This window comes from Callorhinchus milii, unplaced genomic scaffold (assembly GCF_018977255.1).
Source record: "Callorhinchus milii isolate IMCB2004 unplaced genomic scaffold, IMCB_Cmil_1.0 Scaffold5, whole genome shotgun sequence".
Lineage (NCBI taxonomy): Eukaryota > Metazoa > Chordata > Chondrichthyes > Chimaeriformes > Callorhinchidae > Callorhinchus > Callorhinchus milii.
In genome coordinates this window covers 35,317,247-35,339,046 of record NW_024704746.1, presented here as the reverse complement: position 1 = coordinate 35,339,046, position 21,800 = coordinate 35,317,247, and the positions used below count along the sequence as shown (strand labels likewise).

General features: G+C 38.2%; 1 protein-coding gene across 1 annotated transcript; it reads left to right on the top strand.

Annotated features, from left to right (window-relative positions):
* Positions 1–59: 59 nt before the first annotated feature.
* On the top strand, positions 60–5,002 carry atp23 (ATP23 metallopeptidase and ATP synthase assembly factor homolog). Its single transcript, XM_007902945.2, has 6 exons — positions 60–516; positions 1,933–1,978; positions 2,350–2,431; positions 3,334–3,471; positions 4,131–4,214; positions 4,723–5,002. The coding sequence occupies exons 1-6, from the start codon at positions 342–344 to the stop codon at positions 4,924–4,926; spliced, it is 729 nt and encodes a 242-aa protein (XP_007901136.1). The 5' UTR covers positions 60–341; the 3' UTR covers positions 4,927–5,002.
* The last annotated feature ends 16,798 nt before the right edge of the window (positions 5,003–21,800 follow it).

The window sequence follows — 21,800 nt, the reverse complement described above, 5'->3', positions numbered from 1 at the left end:
CCTGAGTCGTGACGTCACGGCGACAGCGGCTCATCTGCTCTGCTCGGCGCGCGCAAGTGGAGTCACGTGGTCGGAGCCCGGGACCCGCCGTCGCTGCTGCTCGCGCGCCAGTCAGGCGGTGCTCAGGAGTTTGAACGCGGCCAACGGCCGCCTGGTCAGCGCAACCAATACACAAACATAACCCCCCGCCCCGCCCGTCGCTTAATTGACCTTCGGACCCCTTTTTCAATGGCAGTCTGGTGCCGCGCGCGACCTCTGCCTTGTCAAACGCTTGTCCGGTTGCTTCTCCTGCCTGGTCTCCCTCGGCGCTGTTCAGAGGCCCCGCCCGGCCCGCGGCTGCCATGGGCCGAGGCCGGACTGAGACCGAGACCGAGGCAGATGATTACGGCTATAATTTATTCCCCGAGCGTCAGGCTGGAAAGCAGCAGCAGCAGCAGAAGAAGAGCGTGTTGACAGAAAGCCTCTTCACCTTCCACCACAAATGTCAGGTGATGCTGAAAGTGGCCATGGACACAAGTAAGTGGTGGTGCGCCGTTGAGGGAGCGCACCAGAGAGGGACTGACTGGACAGTCCCGGAGCCCATTCCGTCTTGACCGCCGTATTTTTTTTTAAAATGAAAAACAACCCAGTCAAAAATAATCCTTTGCGGTTGATGCGGGGCCTGATCACGTCTTTTGAGACGTCTCAAAGCGCCTCCCGGAATATACTGCAAAGTGAATTGACTTGAGTATTTTGTGGGCGAAATGCAGCCGCCAGTTGCGCGCAGCAGTTGCCCTGCAAACGTTTGGTCGTGGATTGAGTGACCCAATTTATTATTATTTTTTTTTTTGGAAGGAATTATTACACCCGGAAAAGCGATCCACCAATTGACTAACAACCGGGTTCCTATTAACTGTTGGGTAAACAGAGGAGTGTGGAATAAGGAAACTTGCCCTGCCGGGAATCGATCTCAGCTCACTCGCCACCCCTATCCCGTCCCCTGTAAATTATTCCTTTTAGATATCTTATTATTCTTTACGAACAACTTGCAATATAAATATATTGCACCCTGCACCCAGAGTTGTGTCTCGGAGCGCTTTATCAATGATGGGGGTTTGACACCGAGGTGGACAGAAAGGGAAGGTGGTTGTAGGCACACTCGAAATCTATTTACCATATAAGTTATATAATATAATTTATATAATATAATGCTGCCTTGACCACTTCTCCCAGCAGGGCATCTTGTAACCTCGACAACTTGGTTAATCGCTCCCTTTGCTATTTATCTGATATTCATATGCAAATAAAATCTTGCTCCGGAATAGTCTTCCCTCAACTCACCCAAAGCCCTTCCTCTATCTCTCTCCCAAAGCATGATATTTGGAACCTTAGAAATCTATGGCGGAGTTGGAGGCCTTGTAACTCTTTGTATTATAATACAAATACTATAGTTTTGCTTGTCACATAAAGCCACCTATCCTAATCTCAGTTTCTTGTACTTTCCCTTTACTCTCTTAAAAGTTAGAAGATTGCGCATTCAATAACAACAACAGCTTGCATTTATCTAGCGCCCTCTGCATCGGACGGCGTCTCAGAGTGCTTTAAGCCCCCATCAAAATGTTTAATGAACAGTCCAGGCATGACAAGAAGGGAGTTTGTTCCAGTTTCTTGGCCAAGAATCCTCCAAATCAAACTGGTCATTCACTTAATGTCTGTTTGTGGGACATTTGTGTGCAAATGCACAGTCACTGTAAAATCCTGTTAAGTGCTTTAAGATATTGTGATGATTTGGTAAGTGCTATTTCAAATGCAAGGATTATTAATAGACAATACATCTTAAAAAACAGAAAAGTAGGGTTTAATTTCTTTTTCCATAGTTATTATAATTACAATAATTACCATGTTATATTATTTACTGTATAGCCAATGTAACACTGATCTATACTTCACCAGGTCCATATGCAAAACTTCTTATAGATGCCATGAAAGGCTCAGGGTGGTAAGTGTAATCTTCGAGACAAAACTGCTATTTACATTCAGTAAAACAATTACATTTTGCAGTTTTATTGAAATTTACTTACTCATCTGCTAATGACCCATGTATCCAATCTACATTGTGCAATATGATTACCATAATCCAGAAAACATTTTGTAGCAGGAAAAAATTATTTTAAACTAGATCCCTTTTAGGAATAAAATATTATTGTGACATTAATGATCATAATAATAAAATGTAAATTCAAGTCATGCTTCCAAAAACATTTTTTCAACACTACTAACACCAAAATTCCCAGAATGAAACCCTATTTCATCTGTGGAAACGGCAAACTTTGGGCAGATGGCTACAGCATGTATAATTTGTTTTTTCAGTGCTATTTATAAAGATCGTCACTTTTCATGTGAAGAATGTGATGGAACAGTCAGTGGAGGTTTTGATGCTGAAACATCACAGGTGTGTCATGTATCATTGTTTGAAGAGGAAATGCCTGTTTAGGCACTAACATATGCATTATTGGTGCTTTGTTCAAATTATTATTATTATTTGTTCAAAACCCAGTCTCAATGCAGTATTTTTCTTGAGCTTTTAGGCTGCCACTCTATCGTCAGTTTATTTTTTATCACAACCAGCACAATTTTTGCTGCCACCCTGTATTGGTGATGAAAATGTATGTTTAGCATCTTTTATTTGATATTTTTAGAAAATTTGTATAAATTTCACTTCCTTTCACATAACCTTTTTCAGAAAGGCTTAAATCCATTGTATAAAATTATGAAAAACGTTTTGACAAAAGTAATTTTTAAAAAAGCTTAGTTTGACTTTTGTCAACGCATCAAATTAAATGCATGGTTAACACTACCTCTATCATACATTCTTTAGGGGGAAAGCTCTAGGAATTACAAATCTATTATGGAAGATCCCATGGCACCATTTGAAAAATGAAGGAATTTTCATCCTAGCCAACAATCCCCCAGATAAAAATTCGTCATTCATTTCATGGTTGTTTGACTGCATTTTACAGTGCATCCTGTGAAGCACTATCAGATGTGTTGATGACGTGATAAGGCACTACATCAAATGCAAGAATTAACGTAATGCAAAGTAGTGGAACCGGGACTATATGTTCCATGCAGCAATGCTTTAAAGTACTGTACTGATTTACCCTAAATCTCATGATCTTAGTTTCCTGAGATTTAAGTCATGCGTTTGACATTTAAAACATTGTTCTTCATGTAAGAAGAAATGTTATCTTTAGATGTGCTTTTTCTGCTTTTTAAAGTTACAAAATACAATGATTATTATTGTTACTAATTTATACTAAGATATGCACTTTGCTCTTGCCTTTTTTATTTCAGATTGTTATATGTCAGAATAATATCCATCAACAACCTCACATGAATCGTGTCGTATCCCATGAATTAATACATGCATTTGATCACTGTCGAGCACATGTTGATTGGTTCCAAAATGTAAAACATCTGGCCTGCTCAGAGGTAAGACCTAAGATGGACATGTAGTCGAAATCTCTTAACATAAGCTAGAGTGTTATGTTTTTAATGGAAATGATTTTAAAGGTATGGGTAACCAAGTGATAAATACTATCTAAATGGTAAGCATTTACCCCTCAAAGTAAATCTTTTTTAAAAACTACCCATGGTTTGCACACTATTGAACTCTTACTCAGAGGCCAACCGTATATAAAAGCCATTTTGGCTCATTTATTCATTCAGAAATGAAAATAAATTTAATACGTTTCTATTTTGTGAATCTAAAAGGGCTTCGGGTCATGTTCAGTCTGTAGAAAGATTAGTTTGTTTGCAGAGCAACCTTGTTTTACTCAGATCCATGCTAGAACTGCTGACATAGCTTGATATTTTCCTCTTTTCACACTGGTATGTGAGATTGCCATTAAAGGCAGTTTAGCACTCTGATGTGCCCAAATACTAAGAATGGGTTAAGTCTGCCTAAACTTGCTTTTTCATTGGCTAACTAACTAATGGCCACAAGACCGAGGAGACTTTCATCCATTATTCTGAGCTGCATTCAAACTCAGGTACAAAAGGCAAAAGACCAATGTCTATTATACCACCCAATTGCTCTGGAATTGTTAAAAAAAATACATTTTCTAATATTTTTATTTCTATTTTACCAGATTCGAGCAGCAAATCTCAGTGGTGATTGTACCTTTCAAAATGAACTCAGTAGATTCAACTTTGGTCTAAAGCAACACCAGCAAGTGAGTAGTTTTGTGGGGGATAATGTGGTATTGAGAGGATTCTTGATTATTTATAGATGGTTCCTCTCGCTCATGAAACTTTCCCAGTAACTTGAGATCATTAAACATTATTGTGAACCAATTGCAGGGTCTGTTCTCTACTAAATCATTCAGCTGAACATCAATGCTATACAGTATTTGTACACGCTTAGTTTTGATGAAATATCGGTTTTAGAAACAAAATCCACTCTTCCCTTCTTCATTGTTTCTGAAACCATACTGAAGTCTTTCAACTTGTATTGACTACATGCTATAGTAATGGATTTGATGGCATATAACTCAATCTGTATTTAGAGAGCTGCATTTAGAATGAAAAGGTGGGAGATCCCAAGCATAAACTTATAAACTTAGTGCTTTGTCTTCTCCCCTCCCCATCTACCTTAGAGAGAGAACATTGCTCTGTGTTCGGCATCTTGTTTGCACAGTTGTTCAAGCTTGTCCAATACCCGTGTGTTTTTTCTCATCCCAGAAATGTGTACGTGAACGAGCCCTTCGGTCAATACTGGCTGTTCGAAAAGTCAGCCAGGAGGCTGCAGAAAAAGCTGTTGATGAAGTTTTTGATAGCTGCTTTAATGACCATGAACCTTTTGGTAGAATTCCGCATGATAAAAAAGATGCAAAATATGCCCAAAGGGATTTTCAGAACAGAGATCGATATTACTCAAATCTTTGAAAAGGGAAATGTCAGACCTCTTTGTGAATGCAGTACCATTGATTTGTAATAAAGAACTGTCACAATTATTACATAAGATGGATTTATTAAAATCAAATTTTGTTGTGTTTTATAAACTAGAGTTCGACTGAACTATTTCAGGTAACTTATTAATAGAATTGAGCAAATAATTAGGATTTGACCGGAGGTTAATCCTTTGATGTCTCTCTTAATCTCGTCAGATTTTTCTTCCTTTCTGAAAGTAATTCTATTCTGTGATATTTTCATCAGCTATTCCTTTTTGTAAAGAATACAAACTGACTGAAAATGCTACAAAGTCACTCAATTTTGCAAGATAAAATACTGACATAATTGGATACAACTTCACAAGACTTCATGGTTTAAAGGGCACATATTCAATCCAAATAATCATGACATTTACTCATTCCTTTCAAGACATACATAAAGAGCCAGTCTCATTACAATACCCCTTTTAAGAAATCAAACCTGAGTTTCACCCTATTGCTCAGTGGGTAAATGTGCCATATGGTTTAAATTCTGATGATCATTCACTTGTCTGAGGAGTTGATTTTAGCCGGGAGAGTAATGAAGGAGCTCTACACTTGGCAGCAGTGTTTGGGGAATTGAACAACTGCCTTGCATCCCCATGCCTGACCTCTATTGAATGAACACTTCTTAACAGTGCATGAACATTCGGTAAGAATGGGATAAGGCATAGCTCTCATTTCACCATCTTATTCCCAGTTTAACAGCAATTCAGATATTCACCGTTTTGACTTCATCTAGTTTGAGGAGAAGAAAATGAAAGGATTATGGTATTTGAAAATAAACAGCAAGTGTTTGAGAAAAACATACCTGATAACTGAGGGAAGCAAGTTAACTGAGTGTTTCAGTAATCTGATAACTTTGTGAAAATTTGACTAACTATCAGGCTCAGTAATTAATTTTGGCAAGGTTTGCCCTGAATTACATCATTTGTTTTACCAAGACAGAAATCAAAAGGATGTTAAAGATTATAAATGATTTGAAATGTTTGTTTAAAAAATGTTTGATAAGTCAGCATAAAGATTCTTATTTTATAGCATTTCCGTGTATAAACACACCAGATCTTAAACATTTCCAGTTTAAGTAAACAATATTGTTGGTACAGCGGTTAATGCACGATACATCAAGGCTAGTGGCAAATATTCAGCATCCATATTCTGCAGGGTCCATCATGTTTTGGCGTATAGACCAATTTCAATATTACTTTTGCTTTTACAAGAATAAAAAATAAGTACGTTTTTGTATTACAACAACAATTTGCACTTATATAGCACCCTCACGCAGGGTAGGGTCTCAGAGTGCTTAACAGTGGCGGAGCCTGACTGAGTCGGGGTGGGGGGGAGGTGACCGTAAGCATGGACAAAAAGGAAGGCTTTTTTTGGCACGACTTGAAAAAGGGGGGAGAGGAGCAAAGCGGAGGAATTTGGGAGAGTGTTCCAGAAGTTTGGAGTGTAGTGGCTGAAAGCGCGACCTCCAGTGGTGGAACGGAGAGTGTGAGGGACAAGCAGAAGGCTGGTGCCAGTCGAACAGAGGTGTGTGGTGGATTGGGAAGTGAGGAAGTCAGAGGAGTAGGGAGGTGCCAGGGAATGAAGCGATTTGAACACACGAGTGTAAGGATCTTGGTCGAACGTTTCGTTGATGGGGAGCCAGCGGAGCCTGGACAGAACTGGTGAGATTTGGTATTGGGTTTGGTCCAGGTAAATATGCGGGCAGCAGAGTTCTGTATGAGCTGGATCTTTCGAATAGTGGAGCTGGGGAGACCGGCGAGGAGGTGCTTCAGTAATCCAGGCGGGAGGTGACAAACGCATGCACAAGGGTTTCGGCTGCATTTGGAGTAAGGTACGGTCGGAGGTGGGCAATGTGGCGAAGGTGGAGGAAGACAATCCTGGTCAGGGACCGGATGTGGGGAAGAAAAGACAGCTGGGTGTCGAACCGATCTCTTAGATTGCGCACTGGTTCGGTGAGTGAGGGAGAGACCAGGGAGGTTGAGGAGTTCAGATCCATTAGGTTCAGTGATAACCTCCTCCATTTAATCGTGTTCATACCCATGTACAATAAAAGGAAAAGCAGCAATATTAAATTCTAATGTGTATTGGAAGTATAACCATTTGTGTACCCTGCGGCAAAGGTACAATTGTTTGTATTTCTATTGCAATCACTGGGCTGTCTGACATTATACATGTAAAACATTGTGATTTTGTAACTAATATTGGTTTGAAGAAATTAATCATGTCATAATTGCAGTATTTAGTAGATTCACATAAACACAATGTAAAAAGTTATTTTGTAGTTGTAGTTATTTGGGGTTTTCATTTTCTGTTGGGCTAGTTAATAAATACATTTCTAAATAAACAACAATAACAACATTTAAATTTATATATAAAGCACCTTTCACATAGGAAGTAACTGAAAATCCTTGCTCACGTTTTTAGTATCATCCATGCATTTGTACTTTCTGGTTACCAATTTATTTCCACATAATAATAATACTTGCATTTGATATAGCGCCAAGAATATACTGTAAAGTGAATTGCCTGTATATTTTGTGGGTGAAACGCAGCAGCCAATTGCATACAGCAGTATCCCTCAAACAGTTGTGGATTGAGTGACCAAATTGTTATTATTTTTTTGACAAGATTATTAACTAAAAGTGATACGCTAATCAACACACAACTGGGTTCCTACTTACTGTTAGGTGAACAGCAGTAAGTAGAGTAGGGAAGTAAGGAAATTTACCTAATGTTTCGCCCTGTTCGGAAATCAAATCCAGGTCCTCTCTCTTGTGAGGCAAATGTTCCAACCACTAAGCTACAGGACTATTAGTTTAAATAGACTGAAGCAATGAGATGTCATTATACTTGCCCAATAAATGGAAAATTACAGTGTAATTTGAGAATGTAGAGAAATTACCCCATGGCTCTAGGAATAATTGATTCTCCATATTTTTCTCTGCATGCCCAGCTGGGAAAAATACTGAATAAATGCTCTCTTTAGTAATTTTAATCTAGAGTTGGGTAAATATCAATATCTTTCCCAATCTCCCGCAGCTTAAAACTCACAGATTTTGATTTCTAACAGTAATGACACAGTTGCTGTTGCTCTCCCATTGAAACTGGTCCTTAAGTAAGGCTGTTTATTGGTAACCCTTCTGGACTTGTTACAATACCTCAGCGGCAATTATCAGTTCCACTTGCCGTTTCAGGTTTATCCAATCGAACGTAATAAGATGATGCCGCCACGTTATAAATCCTGTCTTAGACGCAAAGGATGACACAAAAGCGACATTAATTCAAATGGCACATTTCTTTGTAGCGTGAGCTCGTGTCCGAAGTTAGTTATTTCACTATTGTACCAAATTGGAAAGATTATATTAAAGCTAGTGTTAAAATCATCAAAATAACTGGAGATTGCTGATCCATTGTGGTCTTCAACCTGTTGAGCATTGAAGAGAATCAACTAATTTACATAAAATTTGATTTATTCCAAGATAGTATTTATGTAGAAAAGGACTTGGGGATAATGTACAGGAAGTCTTACAGTTGCAATATACTCCTGATTGACTAAGATTCAGTGTGTTGCAAATTTTGGAGATTATCAGAAAACCCATGCGATCTCTTCTATGGGTACTGAACCACTTTGCTCCAGTAATGATGTTACTGAAAAGCACAAGAGAGAAGGCTGGAGAGGGTTGTCTTTATGTATACAGGTGATGGTCAAGTGCAACAAAGAGACATGGATTATTCTGTTCTATTTATTGTGTTTTTGTTTGATTTTGAAAATGAATGGGTGATTTAAGATAGAAAATTAAAATTGAACCAGCAAAGGATGCTTCATTGTGACTTCTTAAAATGGGATTTTTTGTCCATAAGAATTGTTAAATATTTTAAAACATTTTTCTACAATTGAAAAATGTCTAAAAACATAAAAACAACTGCAATTTGTCAGTAACATTTCTTTCATTCTTTAAAATGATTTGTAAAAAGCAATTATCTTCCAAATTACAGAATCTTGCCTAGGTTTCTAAAACAGACTCGGATAAATTGTTTGCCTAAGTGCCTAAAATTGAATAGGAAATTCTACACTAAATTGTATTGCACTGTCAATTATGTTGGCTTTGGCGTTAATATTGAATAGTCCAACTATAATAAGGTAAAATGCCTGACAACTAAATTTTGGAATCGAGTCAATCCTCTCTGGTGGTCTCAGTAGCCTGGTTCCTGAGACAGGAAGGTCCGTAGTATTCCAGGGCACTGATGATGACAGACCAGCCAGACTGGTTCATTGGCATGACTTGAAGAGGTAGAGATTCTTCCCACTCAGTTCCCGTTATTTCTACAAGTTAAAGTCCTAACGGGTAGGGTGTTTTCAACAGCAAGCCATGCGGTTTTAGCATTAAATGGCAGCATTAACCCAGTGCACACTGGGATTCTCAAGCCTTGGCTCTTGTCAACTTGTTACTAATACTGTCTGCAATTAAGTAAGCAGAGTGGATACCTCCAAGGTGGAATTGCACATTCCTGTGACAGATTTCCATGCGTGTGGTTTGGATACTCTTAAGCATGGGGCTGGGTTTCTGCATGTGTCAGACACCCACTGTAGCTCAATGGTTAGAGCACTCGCTTTGCAAGCGAGCGACCTGGGTTCAATTCCCGGCAGGGTGAAACCTTGGGCAAGTTTCCTTACTCCACACGCCTGATAATAATGCCTCAAAAAAATAATAAATTGGTTATTTCAAATCACGACTGTTTGTGAGACACTGCTCTGCGCAATTGGCTGCTGCATTTCATCCATAAATTCACTTCAAAGTCAATTCACTTTACAATCTATTCTGTGAAGCGCTTTGAGATGTCTAGAAGACGTGAAAAGCGCTATATCGCAAGGATTATTATCATTATAACTGACTCCCAAAAAATGGGAAAATTAGTCAAATATTTTGATAAACGGAATGGAGAAAATTGATAAGACAAAAAAAAAGCAAAAGAGATCCTTCTTTGATTATTACCAGAATATTGGTTGGGTTAGATCATTTTGCTAAAAAACTGAAAAACACTTTAACATGCAGTATGCAAGTAAGACTGCAGATGGAGCTTTTATACCATTCATTTGACTTTCTGAAAGGGATAAAACTGATTAATATTGCTGAGCGCCTGCAGCTATACCACACACATAATTCAGCCATCTAAACTGAGGCATGCTTGCCACGCAAGTGAGAGGACCTGGGTTTGATTCCAGGGCAGGGTGAAACCTGAGGCAAGTTTCCTTACTCCACATGCCTTGGTTTACCTCACAATAAAAATAAGAAACTGGTTGTTAGTTGAGTGGCCTGATCGTTTTCCATGGGTAACAATCCCTTAAATAAGAATAATAATTTGGTCATTCAATCCACAGCTGTTTGTGGGACACCACTGTGTTCACTTGGCTGTCGCATTTTGCCCACAAAATACAGTCAATTAACTTTGCAATATGTTCCGTGAGGAACTTGGAGACGTCTCAAAGACGTGATGAGGCCAACATCAAATGCACGGATTATTATTTATTATTCATGAAAACCATGCCTTAGCACAAAATAAAATTTACTTAGCAACAGAATCTGCATGTGGTAAGCTCACAGGAGTCTAGTGTCCAGCGCCTTGGGACGTCCTTCCGACGTGAAAGGCGCTCTATAAATGCAATCTCGTTGTTGTTGTTGTAGAGAATAATGGCAGCGGAGATTGTGGTGGTGGAGCTGGGGAGTTAGAAGAGTCAAGTCTGTGCCGATGGTAGGCTATGGCAAGTCCCTCAAATAGCGATACCTTTAGTAGACAAAGTAGACAAATACAGTAATTGAAAACTATGAAAGGTCAAGGAGGAAAGGCAGAATATGAGCCGTCTCTCAGCGAACAGGCCCAAACATGGTAGTCAGAATGGCCTCCTTCTGTGCTGCAAAATGCTATGATTCATCTGGTCACAGAAGTGCTGATGGGTTTAACTGCATTACATCAATTGGATGAAAAAATATTTTTTTCCCCCAAATGTACCACAGAGCAATTTTTCTGTACCGCTGGTTGTATCACATTGGTGGTTGAGATTTTTTGAGCAACGAGCCCCTCAGAAGTCACAGCATGCAATTAAAATTCCAGTTGCTGTCTCTCAAACAAAGGTAAATGCCACAACTATATATTTTCCAGACTGAGGTAAAAAGAGTTTTGTTAGGTGAGGGTATCAAGGGATATGGAGGATGGGCAGGTAATTGGAGTTGAGGTGCAGATTAGCCATGATTTTATAGAATGGCAGGACAGGCTCAAAGGGCTGAATGGCCTTCTCCTCTTCCTATGTTTTTGTTATCCCCCACTTTGTTTTGCATCATTAACACTTTTTTAACCCACCATCCCCTGTCCTCTACCCCATTTTCTCCTTTGTCTTCCTTGCCCTGCCTCCCCCCTGTCTGTTAGCCCTTAAAAGCCTCTCCCTCCCAACATGCTCCAGTTTTGAAGAAGGGTCATGGACCAGAAATGGTGACTCACGTTTCCTTCCTCCATAGATGCTGCCTGACCTGCTGAGTGATCCCAGCGACTTCTGTTTTTGTTTCTGCTTACTATGTTCCTATATAAAGGTCACATGGTTCATCCTGCCACCCTGCCTGATTTTTCAGGTTCACAATCTTGTCATGAACCAACTTAATAAAATGTGAAATGGCTTCATGGGGAGGAATCCAAGAGCTCACGTGAAGACATCTTGTCAACTTTATAGTAAAGTGGGTTTATGCTCTACAGTATGAAAGCCTGACAGGAATGAACACCAGTAAAGATTCACTACTACAATGACAAGAATAAAAGAAATCCAATAAACTAGCTTTTTGACCAATAGGTGCAGAAAGGAACAAAGTGGGGGATCTTCTGCTCTGTGAGTTAATTCCTAGTCTGCTCCATTTGATATGTTTAGAGAACTTGTCTTTGTACTCTTACAACTATCTAATGAACTTCTCAACTGGACTGGAACTCACAATCTTGATTGACACTATTCAGTACTGGGGAGCACTACACTGTCAGACCTGTTATCCTTCACATGAGACAAAACTCAAGGATCTGTCTCTCTGCTCAGGTAGAGTTGACGTTAGTCAAAAAGAGAAGGGTTTTTCTTCCAGATAAGTTACTAATTAACTTCCTGGCTGTTTGTGGGATCTCTCTCTGTGCGAATCTGCTGCCGCATTGCCTACAAATACACTTGAAAAGAATAACATCTCATTTTGAGATGTTTTGGCATTGTAGGTCCTATACCATTTCAAGCATTAATATATTTCTAAGTACACAGGGACAAATCAGCTCTTGTAGTTGCAAAATGACTGCTGCATTCACCTACAAAATAGTCACTACACCTTACAATACAATCTTGGGATGCATTTTATAATACTAAATCTTGCATTTGAAATAGAGCCTTTTCACATCTTCAAGACATCTCAAAGTACTTCACTGTAAAGTGAATTGACTAAATTTTGTGGCCGAAATACTTTGAGATGCCTCAACAATGTGGTAAGGATCTATATTAAATAGCCATGATTATTATTAAATATCCGACAAGCTCCATTTTAAAGGAGTTAATTGAAACACTACGAATTATAATAATAATCCTTGCATTTGATGTAGCGCTTTTTATGTCTTAACGTCTCAAAAGCGCTTCACAGAATAGACTGTAAAGTGAATTGACCGTGTATGCGTGGGTGAAACGCGGCAGCCAATTGCGTATAGCAGTGTATTACCCTTGGCATGAACCTATCAATTTAGGAGGCTTCTTCTGCAGTGAAACAAAGGCAGAAATGCAAAAGGCAATCCTCGGTAAGGATCGTCTTAACACCGATTCAGATGTGTTAGATAGAGCATAGTTGTAGCAAAGCTACTGCCTTTATGCTTCTGCTTAGATTGACACTAACAAATGAAGGAGGTAATGTAAAACAATACAATTGTATCAGGAAACTCAAACAGCATCGGCCATCCGGTTAATGAACTGTCAATGAAAGGAGATGATTGTATTTTGTAAATGGTGTGAAAGGCATTGGATGTCAATAGTACACTTTATAAACACTCTGCATTCAGCATTTGTCCCTCTCCCCTTCCCAAATCTATTCTTCAATGTCTATAGATCTTTTTCTCATATTATATTAAAATAACAGTGCATGTAAAGGCCAAAAATAGTGCATTTTCTGTTTTAAATTGTGAGTTTAAATTTTAGACAGAGCCTCTCGCAATGAGACTGGTTGTCATCCTACCAGAGATTAATTGTATTTTCTACAAATAAAAATGAATTTCAAAAGTCAAAATGTCATCTCTGTTATGAATTCCAAAAGGTTTTCATGCGCAGATCTGTGAATTTTAGCCATTATACAAGACACAAAGCTCATTGTAATTACCCACCTATCTCTACATTTTTATTCAGCCTTGCCTCTCTTACTTGATAACACACAAAAAAAAGCTCATTAACAAGTTCTGTCAGTGTGATGGTATTTGTGCAGTTAGTTCTCTATTGTGATTGAGGATCTAAGACCAATGTGTTGGTCCAGTATATAACTACACCTTGGAGGGTAAATCTCTAATCAGTAAATCTTTACTTAATTTTCTTTTGCTCTCCTTTGGGCTGGGGAACATCACTGCCAGGGACAGCAATGTTTTTTCGGTCAGCAAGAAGTCTAACACAAGCATACCCATCCCTGTGGTTAACAATATTAAACAGAGAGTTACATAAATAATATAATAAATAATCCTTGCATTTTGATATAGTGCCTTATCACATCTTCAAGATGTCTCAAAGTTCTTCACAGAATATACTGTGAAGTAAACTGACTATATATTGTGGTGGGTGAAACGCAGCAGCCAATTGCACACAGAGGTGTTCCACAAACAGTTGTGGATTGAGTGAACAAATTATTCTTTTATTTTAAGGATTATTAACCCCCAAAAGCTTTCCACAATTGGACTAACAACCAGGTTCCTACTTTCTCTTAGGTATACAGAGGCATGTGGAGTAAGGAAACTTGCCTGATGTTTCACCCTGCCCGGGAATTGAACCCAGGTCTTCTTGTTTGCGACCAATATGTGACAGAACTCCACAAGTATACCAATATAAAGTTATCATCAACATCAATATTATAATCCTTGCATTTGATATCGCCCTTTTTACATCGGATGTCTCAAAGGCTTTATTGTAAAGTGTAGTCACTGTGTATATTATAAGCAATTGTGTTCTCTTATAGGACAATTTTCAAATCCTATTTGAATGAATGTTGAGATCACTTTAGCTAATATTACTTCAATTGTTTCGATTATTTGTACACAATATTGAAGGTTTTCTTTTCCCATCCATTATGTACGACTTGGCTCCAGTCAGACAAAAAAATGATAATTTCTCCATGAAATGGTTTCACACAGTACAATGAAATGCAATTATTGGGGACATGCAGCACTTCCATATCTTTCCAGTCCCTCTAAGCATTCAGTTTCTCACCCCTACAAATGTGTTCTTCCATTTTATTTTAAGCCCAAATGACATCCAATTAACTTGCATTAAAACAGTGAAATGCTTCTGAAAAAAACAGATTAGAAATATAGAAGAAAAGGGCCTGACCTCTGTACAGATGTTTCAAATTGTCAGCTACCGCAGTCAATGCCATTCTTGTTGAAAACTCTAGATGTGCTGAAAAATATGTTGAAAGCTGCATAATGGAACAACACTGATCTCATCTGATGGTTGCATTTGCAGGACACCAATTGTAAGACAACGGAGCAGAAGAAGCACATTTAAAATAGGGAGAAAATTAGGCTTGAAATGTAAAACACACCTTGTAATGACTTTGGAAGCTGTTGGAGTGGAAAGCATGCGCTTTCAAAGAGATTATGCAATACTCCTTAGGTTTTGAACACAAATTGTACATCCAACTGTAATGAGTAAAAGCTCCACAAGGTGCCTAACAAATCTCAGTTTGCACACATATTGTCAGCACAATCCACAAAACTGTTTTATTTATTCATAGACAGACAAGCAGGAGTCAAAGAGGTCACCTACACATCTGGTTCAGTTAATAGAATTCCCATCAGGTAAATCCATCGATTGAAGAGAAACAGAGCTCTCCATCTGTTTATAATTTGGACATGCGAATTTCACATTTAAATTCATTTAGCAATTGTTTTGAGAGTTAGAATGAATTATATTTTTCATTTTCAAAATTTCTACAATGAATGGAATTACTTAGGAAGATTTGGTAGAATATAATAAATCGTTTCATCCTTTGCTGAAGTTCTAATTGAAAACACAGGCAAGAAATGATGAGATATATGACGTGCATCTTATTGACCACCAATGTCACAAAGATATCAGAATATGATTGTAGTCCTTGCATTCAATATAGTGCTTAATCACATCATCTAGATGTCTCAAAGAGCATTGTAGGATATACTGTAAAGTGATGAGAATGTGTGTATTTTGTGGGTGAATGAGGCAGCCCACATGCGCATAGCAATGTCCCATAAACAGCCATGAAACGAATGATCAATTTTATTTGGAAGATTTTATCCACCTGTCCAAGACAGAAATATGTCCAAAGGCTTAATAAGTGCTGATGCTCAGTGTATCACATACCAAAAAAAACCCCCACATTAGGTCACTCCATTCACGACTGTTTGTGGGACACTGCTATGTCAAACATTATTTTCAGTGAAAAGCCTTGAGACGTCTCAATGATGTGATAAGGCTTGATATTAAATGTAAGGATTATTATTACCAGAAGCAGTGGAGAAGACAGCAACAAAGCTGATACACAATGATAGAGGGCTGAGCCTTGAGGAACAACTGGATAATCTAGGGCTCTTCAACTTTAAAAAAAAAAGACAGCTTGTATTTATCTAATTACATTCTTATATGATGAACGATTCATCTCTGTTAAATAAGACACAGAAAATCCAAAACAATGCTTTCTTGTAAGTTTTAGTAACAGATAACCATCATCTTATTAAGATAAGACCTAGGAAAGGATTCAGGATGGCAAAAAAAACAAATATAGGGCAAACTCCAAAGCAGTAATTCATGTCTTGAACATATTATCAGGAAGGATGGGAAAGGCCAGGGCACTGGACTCATTTAAGAAAGAACTTGATGCTATATTGGGAAGAGGCCAGGGTGAGTATTCTGAAAGGATAGTTTTCTTCATCTAAACTGCTGATGGCTTATCTTTTGTAATGCATTGGGAAACAAAATGAATCATATTATACACAAGGAGAAGTAACCAAATCCACACAGACTCAATGAACAAAGGTCCCAGTAGGAATAACAAATTAATTACCTCCCCAAATTTCCAAGCAACATATGATTTAGACCTGACGTAATTGTTGCTCTCAACATTTTAGCATTAATTTGTGTGGAACAGGGTTTGGTTGGTGAAAATAATAGATTTGAAGAAAGAAACTCCATGTAGCAATGGAGTTTGGAAATATGTAAGATGTACTGGAGCATTCTGGTTCCATTATCCAATGTCAATAGTGTGCAGGAACAGAATGTTGTGGAAGGTACATGTATATCTCAGTACAAGCTTCCTCTACATCTTTCAGATCCATGCTCCATTCCCACTTTAGGTATACTGAATGACATATGTTTTTTATCCTGCGGTTTATACTGGAATCAACAAACTCCATTCCCACTCTCATTATAGCCATTAGTAGATGGATGAAGTTGTAACTATTGAGCTGAACTCAATTTCACAATGACTGCCCAATGCTCAATCTGCCAGTAAATAGGATTGCAAGGATTCAATATATATCAACTATTAACTCTGCTTTCTTCCGAACATGTAGTGCAGCTCTCAGAAGATTCAGAATTATGTTTTTGACTGACTTTAATATTGTCCATATTAATATTTTGTTATCATCTTACCCCGGTCTGAAGGGCACTATACAAATCAAGTTGTTTTTCAGTACCAAATTAGAAATGGATCAGAGTAACTCAGGCAGACTCATCCTCTGCCCTTTCCCCTGTTCTCTAGAAAAAAGCACTTTATTCTCACTCACCACCTGACCAAATGACAGACCCCAGGCATCATGTCCCATTGCTGTGTGATGCAAATCATTGGACCAACAAAATGCAACCCTTGTAAATATTACCCTTGAATTTAACAAAGGTTTTTTTCAGAAGAACGGTTTAAGGAAACTATTTTCTCTGCTAGAGTGCTCATTAGATCCTTGAAGTTCCTACCCAGTAATATTCCGAGCCATTTAATATCTTGCCATTTAAAAGAGAAAAAGAGAAACTTTTTTCCATGTTCCTTGATTGACTTGTGTGAAAGGACATGATCTCCTCAATGGGTAAAATTGAGGTGTCCTTGTTTCCTGACATCTTAGGAAGGTTCACACACTAGTTGAGATGATCAGGATCGGCCTTTGTCTTCATTTTCATCAATTTCTAAATGTTAGAGGGAATTTCTTTTGCAGAATGGTTGAATGCAAAAGGAACTATATTCTACTGAAGGTTGAAGATGTTAAAATAAGAATTGGAACAAAAAGCGATTTTATCCTACAGGATTCAAATAAATAGACAATTCACATTCATTTTCGGTCAGTTATGTATTTCTGTATTTCTCTCAGCATGAAAGCAATAACACAAACTCGGAGGAAGAAAATTGTCATCAACAAGGTCAATATTGAAACAGGTAATGCTTTAAAGCTATGAATATTGTCCTTTATTATCCCTCACTGTTCTGTTAGGTAATACTTTCCCTGTTGTTGACATTTAGAACAAATATTTATTTTTGCCTTTCTCTATTAAGAATGAGCTTGTATAGATATAAATGAAAAACAGTTTCATATTCAACCCACTGAATAGAGAAAAAGGAAGTCAAAATGGTTTTAGAAGATTAAGTACATGGACGTCTGATATTTCCAGGAGGCTTTGTATATGATCTGGTTCACATAAGTTTAGAATTTAGAAAAATAGTTTCATTTAATAGCACAATCACTTCATTTCATTCTGCTCTTTTATGAAGTAGTGTACATTTTTTAGAATGACACTAATATTATTTTAATTCAGTAATTCTATTAAGTCCTGTCCCATAAATTAATTTACTTGCAGTTTGTCGTTTATATGAACACAACTCAGAACAAACCATCTGCATGAATATGCTTTATTCATGTTTCAGGGAACAAATTGGCAAATTCTTTCCTTATTACAATAGTGTTTCTAGGGAGATAAGAACAAAGACTATAGATGACAAATGACACTGTGGCAAATATTAGTGAATATATTCCTTGTGGAAATGTAAGAAGTGAAGACTGGCATAAAAATTCAGCGCTGGCTGGAAGCTGCATTATGGGTACAGTGTGTGAATGCAAAGTCTCAGTGCTGGTACAAGGAACAGAGAACATCTGGTTATTGACCAGTTTCAGTTTACTTACGGTAGGGTTCAAGACATGTTGTTAGTTAACACTATCAAACATTGCCACAATGGTATATAGTAGGTATTTAGCCATCACTAAATAATATCTTGTGCATTCCCTGTGACATTATGCATATTGCTTCAGTTACATTGGGGTCGACGAAGTGATAGCAATGGGACTCAAGAGCTGGTAATGAGAAATCCTGCCAGGAGATGAGAAGCTCGAAGGTGAGAAAGGAAGACAAATCAGAGACATCTCTTTTTGGAGGCTGATTATGGGACCTAGTATTATGAGACCTCAGCAGTTTTCTCAAAAACAAATATGGTTTTTCCTGGATTCCCAGGATTTCCCATTTGAGATTTAACAGCGTTGGCCCTTTACCATTATTTCCAGATGACCAATCAAAATCCCTAATGTTTGACTGTGACGTTCCATGAGATGCGGCAGGACAAGGGTTGTTTCACAAGATTACAACATTGACTACCCACCTCAATACTGAAGCAACGGTGAACGTTTCCAACTAAATATAGGAAACTGAAAGCATTCTTTAGGTTTGCCAAGGCAGTTGGACAAGAGGCTACAGGTTCATTGTTGTGAAGGTTAGACAGTGTGAAGATGTTTCGACATAAGTGCTAGGCAATTGCAAGTTCTTTCTTTCTTCTGCAGACATCTTTTATTACAATTCCATTAATAATAATAATAATCCTTGCTTTCTTTTGATACATCACCTTACCACATGTCACTATTTCTCAAAGTGCTTCAGGGCATTATACTGTGAAGTGGATTGACTGTATGTTTTGGGTGAAATGTGGCAGCCAGTTTCTGCACTGCAATGTCCCACAAGATGCAGCAAACAAACATTATATAATAATAGTCTTCTTTCCTCTATTTGCTCATGTTGTTGAACTTTGCAAACAAGTGAGAATTCAGTTTCTTACCAGGGTTCGGATTCCAAGAAAATAAACCATAAAATTCTGCATTTGTAGATTGATGCAGAATTTTCTCTGGGCTCCCAGAAAGTAAAGATATATCCCTCCCACTATCTTACTGCACCTCTAAAACAGAGAGGATCAGATACAAACCTTCCCTTTGATTGAATAGCTCAAAATTTGTCTTAAGAACTTAAGCAAGCATATCACAACATACAGAAATATTATTCTGAATCCGCTGTGAATCAAAATAACTCGTTGAATAAAATGGTTATTCTATAACCAATCAAATGTAATACTTTTTTGTTAACTTGTTTGATTTTTACTGATAAACTGACATTTTCTAGATCCGTCATGCTTAATTGGTGCCAAGCTTTGTCCTATGCAGGGTATAAGGCAGTATGCAGTTCATTGCGGTTTGTTATTTATTAAGCATTGTACCCTGTACCAGTATGGAATACAGATCCAATTCTCATTCATAATGCATGAGAGGAACATACACTTCATTTTATTCTCTGTCCAGAAAATTAATATCAGTGTTTTATCCCTGCTGAAATAGCCTAAGAACAATCCTTTGAGATCAGATACAGAAAACGCTACCAATTGTTTCATTTTTGTTCTTAAAACGTTAATAAATACCATAATAATAACCAAAATACAATCTGTCAACATGCTGAATCCTATACAAAAATAGGGGAAAATTACAAGAAAAGGAACAACCTATATCATTCCACGGAACCTATATCAACCTATATCATTCCACAGAAAATTATAAAATTTGCGCAGGTAATATTAATAATTTTTCATTTCATATAGCATTTTATCATGTCAAATGCCTCAAAGTGCATACTACAATGAGTTACTTTGAAGCATAGTGATTGTTACATGGTAAAAGCAGGAGTTAATAATAACAATACTAATCCTTGCATTGGATATAGCGCCTTCTAGACATTGAGATGTCTAGAAGCGGTTCACAGGTTATATGGTAAATAGGTTTGACTGTAGATTTTGCGAGTGAAACCCGGCAGCCAGTTACGCACAGCAATGCCCCAAAATGCCATGGAGCGAGCGACCAATTTTATTTGGGGCATTGTTGGCAAGGACGCCGGGAGAAACTCCCTTCTCTTTTCGAATAGTGCCACGGGATCGTTAAAGTCCACCTGAACAGGCAGTCGGGGCCTCGGTTTTATGTCTCATCCGAAGAACAGCTCCTCCGACAATGCAACACACCCCCAGCACTGCATTGGAGTGTCAGCTTAGACTATATGATTCCAAGTCCTGGCGTAGGGCTTGAACACTCAACCATCTGACTCAGACGAGAGTTCAACTACTGTGGCAGACTGACATAATCTGTGCCAGCAACATCCCACAAACAGCAAACAGTTGATCTCACTTAAATCTTTTCTCCGCAATGTTGTGCTTTTCACCCTCCCCTGAAAAGCATGACTTGTTTTTTGGTATACTTTCAAAGAAATGGATAGTCTCCCAGTGCCTCATCCAAATGGACATTCTTCATGAAGGAATCCAAACACTGAATGATGGCAGATTATTTAACTGATAAGATTGGTCATTCACTTCATGGCTGTTTGTGGGACATTGTTGCGCACAAATTGAATTGCATTTGATATAGCGCCTGTTCACGTCTGCCTACAAATACATAGTCACCACACTTCATAGTGAATCATGTGAAGTGCTTTGGGTTGTCCTCCTGACATGAGAAGAGCTATATTAGTCTTCATCGAATACCTGTACACTTGTAATTTACAATAGCTGACACTGGATGGCAATCCAGAGCAGAAGATCAAGCCAATTGTTGTCCTGCTGGTATTTGCACTTTGGTGTTAATCACAATGACCTCACCTCTATCCTGACTGAGATCAACTAATTTAGCACAGAGCATAGATCAAACCTGTGACCTTCCTAGTTTTGTATGAATCAGTACCCACCACACAGTAAAATCATCAACTGATCCATTGGAGGGCTAGTTCCTAAAGAGTTCTATAAACGTTTTACAGGATTTAATAAGCTCTCATAAGAAAAAAAATCAAACAAAATAAATTGGAATTTGGCATGGATTGCTAATAACCCAAATACAATTTCAGATCCGAGTGCAACACAGTTTTATCTTTGCTTGATATAAACAGCAGCAATGGTGCCTTTGCATATTATTCAAATGAACTATTTTTCTTAGGAGAAAATTTAAAGTTCTCAAACAGCTTCACTGACTGATGTACGAGGGGGTGGGGGAGTGATGGTTCTGTGGCGCACACTGCAGATTCCAGCGTTCATGATTCCATAGCAATTTCTTAGATCTACCTAACATTTTTTAGCCTGCAGTGTGACAGCTATCAGAATTCATCAGCAATCCTTGTAAGTCAAAGGAGTTTGCCCTCACTGACATCAGAGATGAGGTTTCTGATCTCTGACCAACCAACTGTCAGCAGTGCCCTTTAAGATGCAAACTAGTCGAGGGACTTTGTGTGCCCTACAGTCACCATCAAAGTGTAATGCT